This window comes from Nicotiana tomentosiformis, chromosome 10, assembly GCF_000390325.3.
Source record: "Nicotiana tomentosiformis chromosome 10, ASM39032v3, whole genome shotgun sequence".
NCBI classification, from domain to species: Eukaryota; Viridiplantae; Streptophyta; class Magnoliopsida; order Solanales; family Solanaceae; genus Nicotiana; species Nicotiana tomentosiformis.
Window position 1 is genome coordinate 65,628,173 of NC_090821.1, and position 8,685 is coordinate 65,636,857.

The 8,685-nt window shown below is 34.4% G+C and overlaps 1 protein-coding gene across 1 annotated transcript; it reads right to left on the bottom strand.

Annotated features, from left to right (window-relative positions):
- Positions 1-2,104: 2,104 nt before the first annotated feature.
- Positions 2,105-8,004, bottom strand: LOC138900311 (F-box/FBD/LRR-repeat protein At1g13570-like). The gene is made up of 5 exons (XM_070187035.1): positions 7,959-8,004; positions 7,657-7,723; positions 3,439-4,288; positions 3,176-3,331; positions 2,105-2,398 (listed from the first exon to the last, which is right to left on the bottom strand). Exons 1-5 carry the CDS (start codon positions 8,002-8,004, stop codon positions 2,105-2,107), a joined length of 1,413 nt encoding a protein of 470 aa, XP_070043136.1.
- Between the last annotated feature and the right edge of the window lie 681 nt (positions 8,005-8,685).

Below are 8,685 nucleotides of genomic sequence, written 5' to 3' on the forward strand. Positions count from 1 at the left end.
GCTCTTCATAAAATTTCAAGAATCCAAAACACAGTACCCAACAAACACCAAAAAGTCTGGTCATGAAACACCAAACTCTTTTGACTATGAGCCAGTTTGGTCATGAAATATGCAAAAAGATTACTATGAGCTAGTTTGGTCCGGGGAATGGACCGCACCACTCACAACTATGAGCCAGTTTGGTCAGGAATTATGTGAAATCATAAGTAAAAAATCACTAAAACCACGTAGACATAGCAAACAAAAAGTTTGTGAATCTTGGAAACTATATGATAATTGAGATAAAGAGCGCAACACAAAAGGTACAAGGAGCTAAGAACGGATTGTTTAACAACAAAACATGGTAAATAACTCGTTTTATCATGTAGAATTTAAGTTATTATACACACCGTCATTTCTTAATGTGTCGGTATATATTAATTAAGCTCTTCATAAAATTTCAAGAATCCAAAACACAGACCCAACAAACACCAAAAAGTCTGGCAAGAGCAAAGACAAGATATCCACATCCACCTCCTCCACACTTAAGGTTGTATGTGTAAAAAGGGTAGCACGGTACACAAGGTATTCTGTGTTAACGCAGGGTCCGGAGAAGAACCGCATCCCAAGGGATGCGACGTAGATAGGGTACCCTAATGCAAACTTTTGACTATGAGCCAGTTTGGTCACCGAATTTGCAAACTTTTTTTTACTATGAGCCAGTTTGGTCCGGGAAAGGACCACACCCCAATGCACCAACTATGAGCCATTTTGGTCAGGAAATATGTGAAATCATATGTAAATAAAACACTAAAACCACATAGACATAGCAAACTAAAAGTTCGTGAATCTTGGAAACTCTAATGATAATTGAAATAAAGAGCGCGACACAAAAGGTACAAGGAGCTAAGCATGGATTGCTTAACAATAAAACATGGTAAATGACTCGTTTTATCGTTATTTCTTAAGTTGTCAATATATATTAATTAAGCTCTTCATAAAATTTCAAGAATCCAAAACACAGAAGCCAACAAACACCAAAAAGTCTGGCAAGAGAATTAGAGCAAAGACATAATTAATATCCGATCCACATCCACAACTCAGAGGCGGATCCAGGATTTAGATTCTGTGAGTTCAACTTTAAGATTTTTAACATTGAACCCGTTGTATTTTTAAAGTTATAGGTTCAGACCTACCATTTGTTGCAATTTTTATGAATTTTTACACATAAAATTATGCTCCGCGACGAAAGTAGTGGGTTCAGATGAACCCGGTGGCCATACTCTACGTCCGCCCCTGCCACAACTTAATGTAAAAAGGGCAGCCCGGTGCATAAGTTATTCTGCATTCATGCAGGGTTCGAGGAAGAATCGCACCACAAAAGATGTGATATAGACAATCTACCCTAATGCAAGCATTAGTGGCTGCTTTCACGGCTCAAACTTGTGATCATCTACAGGTGACACGGAATGTATGTGTCATAAGTAAATATAATAAAAATTTAAGAAGTTCAAATATTCAACAACAAATCTATTATGTATTTAAAACACAATTTTCGTAATGGTTTTCACGAAAATTTGCTTCTCATGAAGAAGGAAAAAAAGCATTTTATGTGATGCCAAATAAAGTATAAAATTTTCCGAAGCACCTACCGAGCCAGTTTGGTCAAGAAATATGTGATAGCATATGATGTAAATACAAAACTATATATATATATATGTGTGTGTGTGTGTGAGAGAGAGAGAATAATTTAAAGAAAGCAATGACACAAAACGGTATAAGAAGCAAAGCAGCGAGTTCATAAAATTTCAAATATCCAAAATACAGAAACAAAGAAACACCAAAGAGTTTTCAACTGGCAAAAACAAAGAAATAATATCCAGTACCTCCACATCAACTTAACCAAGAAATTAACCCCCACAAAGGGCAAGGGCGGATCTATCATTATAGAGTCTAGACCTGCTTTTATCAATGTAAAACTCATTAGAATTGTCGAAAATATTACCCATAACTCAAACAAGGTGATGACTTCAGTGATTGAAACCTAAGTCCCGAACCCATAGAATTCATTAAAATCCTGGATCCGCTTCTTGACGAGAGAAAGTTCACAACTTACACGACTGCATCAGGGTAATAATAAGATTTGCACTGTTGGTGATGCTCGATGGGACTGCAACACTTGTGCAAAAAATTTCCATTTGTCAGCCTCATCAACTTCATTTGAGGGTCGAATGATCATTTGAGAAAGTGATGGGCACTTCCAAAGCATGAGATTTAAGAAAATAAGCTCAGATTGTGTGCCTTCAAATTCTGCTAATTCAACATATTGAAGCATCTCTAGTGGTTGGTTAACACAGGATGGCTCATTGAGATACATAAGAACGTCCTCTATGTCTTGTCCACTGCTGTTCGGTAAAGCCTATAAAATTGCACCCAAAAGGAAAAAAACAATTGTCAACTATCAAGATTTATTAATGGGTTATCTCTACCATATCTAAAATTTTACATGAAAAAAGACAGCGCGGTGCACTAAGCTCCCGCTATGCACGGGGTCCGTGAAAGTGTCAGACCACAAGGGTTTTTTGTACGCCAGCCTTATCTTGCATTTTTGCAAGAAGCTATTTCCACGGCTCGAACTCGTGACCCTACCGGTCACATGGCAGCAACTTTACCAGTTACGCCAAGGTTTCTCTTCACATCTAAAATTTTACATGGAGATGGTTAAACTATATTGTTGGGGACGTAATTAAATAAATAAAAATATACTCTCTCTATCAGTGAGATAGTGTCCTGAGTTCGAGTTTCACTATCAGCCACAATGGGGGAGCCATCAATTTGACTGAGGGGATTCAAAAAATATGAAAAATGACACAATTACTAACTTATGAACCTACGTAAGGGGATTCAACAGTTTATATATTCAAAAGTAATAATTTTTATTCTATATGCATAGTCTAATTTTCCCTTAGGGTTCAATTGAAACCCTTCACTAAAGGTAGATACGCCTCTAGCCACCCAATATTAAAAATAAAATATTACGTGCTTAGCCCATGAAAAAACCAGGCCGCATGTCACGGAGATGTTAAAAATATAATTAGATAAATAAAAATGATATATCTAACTCTAGCAGAATTTTTTTATGAGATGATCAAATACTTTAACTATACGAAAATAAACCAATAAATAGAACTGTTACCTGAATCTGTAGTACACGCAATTTGGGAGAACTTCGAATCAAGGATAGAGCACCAGAGACTAGGTCTATATCAAAAAACTCTAGTCCCAACCGCACATGCTCCAACTGGCTAGGCTCGGGGTTAAACATTTTTGGAATAATTTCTAAGCCCAAAAGCTTTCACAAGAGGAAAATAAATAAATGATTAGTATATATCTTCACGTAGTAATAAACTAAGATATGATAAAAGCAAACAATTAAACATTCCTTAATCAGATACTTACCCTAACGCAACAATTACTGAAGCAAAGTCCAGTCAAGTTAGGGCACAAAGCAAGAAGTTTTGACCAAGTAATAAAACTCCCATCTGCATAATCTTCTTCTAAATTATGAGATATTAATATATGCAACAACTTAACATTTGGGAAATTTTCAAAAAAGCTAACTTGAAGTTCATGACTATCATCAATAGTCAAATTCTCAACCTTTGAAGCAAAAAAGAGGAGGAAATGAATCCTATTGCAAGAAGTGAATGTCAATGTTGTAAGTAATGGGGCATCAATATCATGAGTGGCTAAAAAATTAATGAACTTCAAGTGCAATTCAAGAAGATTTGAGAAGACTTTGTTGGGATTTGGTGGCTTAAACATGCAATTGGAGATGGACAAAAATGTAAAAGTTGATGAGCAATCAAATATGCATAAGGGCAAGGTATAAGGATCTTGGTTTGAATTATCAAGGGTAAGTTCCTTGACACCCTTTTTGGTTACATATAATAACCAATGATCAAGGTCCCATTCATATATATCAATGGTTGACACATCGAGGACAAACTTGTCAATAGGTCCTAAATGTTGCAAAAGTATCTTGTCAATTATGTTATTGAAGTCATATTCGACAAGTCCTGCATTGTTACTTATGTCCTCAAAAAAATCCCCATCTAGTATTATTGTCGGGTGCGTCGTCCAAAAAAATCTCCATTTTTTGGACAAGACGCTTGTTCGTGCCAGTTCGTTAAATGGCACGTCCTTGAATATGATATCAAGAACATTAGTTGGTAAATCGGAGATCCTATCTATCTCATCATCTTCAATTAGGATGACATCTCTACCACGATCATCCACGCTCTTCCTTCTGCACAAAAACAAAACTTTACTGCACATCAAGGGAATCACTTCTAGAGAAATATCATTCAAAATAAAAGAATTTTAAAATTTTACTTTATTTTGTCTATTATTAGTACGCAAAAGCACTATAATATGATGTTGGAAATGTACTGTTTAATGTGAGAGGAGTTCGTTTATATAACATAATATATAATTTAAGCATCAATGGCCTGTCGAAATCCTCCGCCACCCTTGGCGACGGAATTTATTCAACAAAAAAAAGGGACAAGATTATAGATTAATGACTCAACATTTATCATGTCATGTTCTTTTCCACATTCCTTACTACTGAATTTTTTAAAATTAGAAAAAATATTCAATAACGTACAGCAATGTTTTACATGCATGGCATGCGGCCTACCTATTATCCATTTCCAAAACAACACATGTTGAGTTAGTTTGTAATATTGGGGGTCTTAATAAATTATACAGATATATCGATAAATATAAAGACGCAACTAAAGTACCGCAATATACTAGGCTTTTCGGTATCTCTTTTCATATGACAAAGTCCCGAGAGAGGTTCTGAAAATGTTTGGAGGTTAGAGGTGTCCCTATACATAGGTGGATCTAGGATTTCAAGAAAATGAGTACCCTGTTATAAAGAGGCAAATTAAAATTTATATTTTACGGGTTCAACTTTCAGGTTCTTACCATGAATTTATTACCATTTAGAAATTGCATATTAAAAATAAAAATTTTCTTATAATTTTAGTGATATTTACTATATATACCTATACTCCAGATCAAAAATATTAGAATCATTGAACCATACTACAACATTCACTGTTATTCATTTTAATTATATAAAATTTTACGATGACAAAGAGAGATCAAGGATTTCAATGTGTTAGTTTTGAAATTTTGAATAAATAAATCAAATTTAAAAAATATTTAACTAAAACACAAGAAGGGACACTACACATGCCTACAAACTAAGATTTGAACCTCTAACTTATAAAGGTACACCTAATAATCATTGCACCATATGAAACTTTTAGCTTGGGTGCACACATGTATTTTTAAGAAATTTTTCAAAATATAACATTATTATACAAGGTATAGAGAGGAGCATGGGTTCATGTTCCTCATGCTCCGACACATAGATATGCCTCTAGCATGTAGCCTACATTAGGGCAACTAAGGACACATTTGATGGAGCTAAGACCCGAATAAGGACAGTGGAAGGAGACGCAGAACACTTTCCGATTATGATGGGGTTATATCAGGGATCAGCCCTTAGCCCATTTTTATTTTTCTTAGTGATGGTTGCACTGACGAGACACTTTCAAGGGGAGGTGTCATGGTGTATATTATTTGCAGATGCCATAATTCTGATTGGCGAGACGTGAGGTGGTGTTAACGAGGGGCAGGAGGTTTGGAGACAGACCCTACTAAAGGTTTCAAGTTGATCAGGACCAAAATAGAATATGTGAAGTGTATGTTTAGCAGCGTGACCTAAGTAGCGGACATGGATGTGAGGCTTAATACACAAGTCATCCCCAAAAAAGAAAATTCAAATAGAGTGGGTCAGTAATATAAGGAAATAGAGAGATTGATGGTGATGTCACACATCATATCGGAGCAAGATGGATGAAATGAAAGATTGCATCTGGTGTCCTATGTGATAAGAATGTGCCACTAAAACTCACAGGCAAGTTCTATAAAGTGGCGGTCAAACCGACTATGTTGTATGAGGCAGAATGTTGGCCAGTCAAAAACTCATGTCGAGAAGATGAAAGTAGCTGAAATAAAAATGTTGAGATGGATGTGCGGGCATACCAGGTTAGATAAGATTAGGAATAAAAATATTCAGATAAAAGGTGGGAGTGGCTCCCGTGGAGGCTAAGATGTGGAAGACGAGGCTGAGATGGTTCGGGCATGTGGAAAGGAGAACCACAAATACTCCAGTTAGGAGGTGTGAGAGGTTGACCTTGATAGGTATGAGGAGAGGTAGAGATATGCAAAAGAAGTATTGAGGAGAGGTGATTAGGCAAGACATGGCACAACTTAAGCTTACCAAGGACATGACGCTTGATAGGAGGGTGTGGAGGTTGAGAATTGGAGTAGAAGGTTAGTAGGTAATCGAACGTTTTACTTTTTCTTTCTTAAGCTTACCGAGGACATGATAATTGATTGGAGGGTCGAGCATTTTACTTTTTCTTTCCCGTACCGATAGTTTTAATACTAATATGGTATCTTTTTATTCTTTGATTGCTATCACTACCTAATGTTTGATTGTTATCTTTTGCTTGGTTTTTTTTTAATATCTTGTTATTATTATTGCTTCTTTTCATTTTTTTTTTAAGCCGAAACAGTCTCTCTATCCTTCTAGGGTAGGGGTAAGGTCTGCGTACACCCTCCCCTCCCCAGATCGCACTTGTGAGAATTTATTGGGTTTATTGTCGCTGATGATGATGTTTTCATATCTCTTAAGGAGAGTTATCACGCAAAAGCATTGCCTTTAACTTATTTGATTTGGTTCATAAATGGCCTTCGTTAAATTCAGGTTAATTATAAAGTTCGGGTTTAATAAAATGGTTGGGTCGGATCTACACAATGGGTTGGATAATTTAATTCTTACACCTTGACCAATCAGACACTGCCACCTCATTAACAAAAAGCCACAATATTAGTATGTAATATTTAGGGGCATTAAAAAAATTAGGGGCAGTGTTGGACTGATAGATTAGCGAAGGGCGTTTATGAACCAAATCAAATAGGTTAGGGGCATCTTTAGCCCTTTTTCGTTTCATCTTTGATACTATTTTCCTATTTTTTCTAGCAGCAGATATTCTACATAGAATTGGTGCACCTCTAGAGTCGAGGAAAAAGAAATGGAGCGTGAATTTAGTTACTGAATTAAATTTTTTATGAAATTCTTATGTTTGTATAACTTTAAAGTTTGTAGATAAATCTCATGCTAGATCTAATGATGTTCACTCGCATGAGTACATCGGATCTAGAGTAGAACATATAATTCAATGCTTGGTTATCACTTATCACTCATGGTTTTTAAAAATTAAAATTCACATGATTTTTGCACCATTTCAAAGTTTTCGTTAATAAAGAGGATTTGTTTAATTATTTTATTTATTTTAGAATTATGGCTAGACATCATAAATTGGCCCCAAATCGAGGAAGTCATCTTTATCAGTGACCGTAGACAACTAGAAGAAATTATATGTAACACCATTGACTAAAAGAAAAGAACATAAAGACCATTTCTAGAAATTGAAAGAGAAAAACAAATCAACCAAAAATAATTAGCTTTTTCAGAATATACAGAAATCATAACTTATAATAGAAAAAATTCTAGAAAAAAAAAAAAGCTACCTCTGATTTGGTTGCTGCATTTGGAAAAAAGGCCTTATGTAGCTTTTTATGTTTAGGGCAAGAAGACCTGCAATAACAAGAGAGATTAAAGAGAAAACTAAGCTTAATGCTGAGTTTAAATACTGAGTTGTTTTCACGTTATAAATGTTATATGTGGTCCCATTGCAAAATCCACATTAGATTACTTTTGACTTATTAATTGTTTCTCATTCAATTTTTGCAAGATATTTTAAAATCTCCCATTTTAATATTGCTAAAGTTATTTATTAAACACTTAACTAATTCTGTCATAATGTATCTACCAAACTTGTTATTATCATCAGAATTGACAAATGCATCTATTTTCATATTCTTACTTAGTTTAAGTAAGATACAAAATATTGCCAATTTATTCAGATTAAAAAGATAGAGCAGATGCCATTTTGATTTTGCATACATAAAAAAGAATTAGTAATATTTAGAACTATCATTATCGTTATTTTTATTTACTTTTTATTTGATTTTCTTACTAACCTTTAAAACGATAGTAGTTGATTAACTAATTAAATCGCCTTAATTACTCAAACAGTCACACAACATATAGTTGTAAGTACGTACGTAGTAACATTTTATATTCGCTAGTTCCTCCTGTGTTTGCTTGCCACGCTTTTAAGGCAAATAGATTAAGAAATGTGTTTACTAAACAAATATATTATGGATAGTATTAAGTTCCAAAGGGTCAGCTCCTTAAGACATGAATATTTAATCCGCAGACGTCCCTTATTTTGTGATGATGCATATCAGTATTTACTAAATATACTAGTTTATAGGAACATGTGTTGTACGTTAATAATAACATATAATGGTTTATTCAATTATTTATATGAAGACACACCAAATATAATTTATAAAACAAAATAATTATTTAAATGCCAAAAATTATCATTAAATTAGCATAATACGTGAATTCAAAATGATTGGACAGCATATGAACATGCAAAAATGATCAATTTAATTATATTAGTTAGATAATATTATTATGCACTTATA

What these genes read in the sequence shown, in the direction of transcription:
- LOC138900311 (XM_070187035.1), bottom strand. Translation starts at nt 8,004, where the DNA reads ATGAAAATAGATGCATTTGTCAATTCTGATGATAATAACAAGTTTG. An exon ending in TCAGTAATTGTTGCGTTAGG is followed by an intron (nt 3,332 to 3,438) that starts GTAAGTATCTGA and finishes CTCTTGTGAAAG; the next exon opens with CTTTTGGGCTTAGAAATTAT. An exon ending in TGCGTGTACTACAGATTCAG is followed by an intron (nt 2,399 to 3,175) that starts GTAACAGTTCTA and finishes GCAATTTTATAG; the next exon opens with GCTTTACCGAACAGCAGTGG.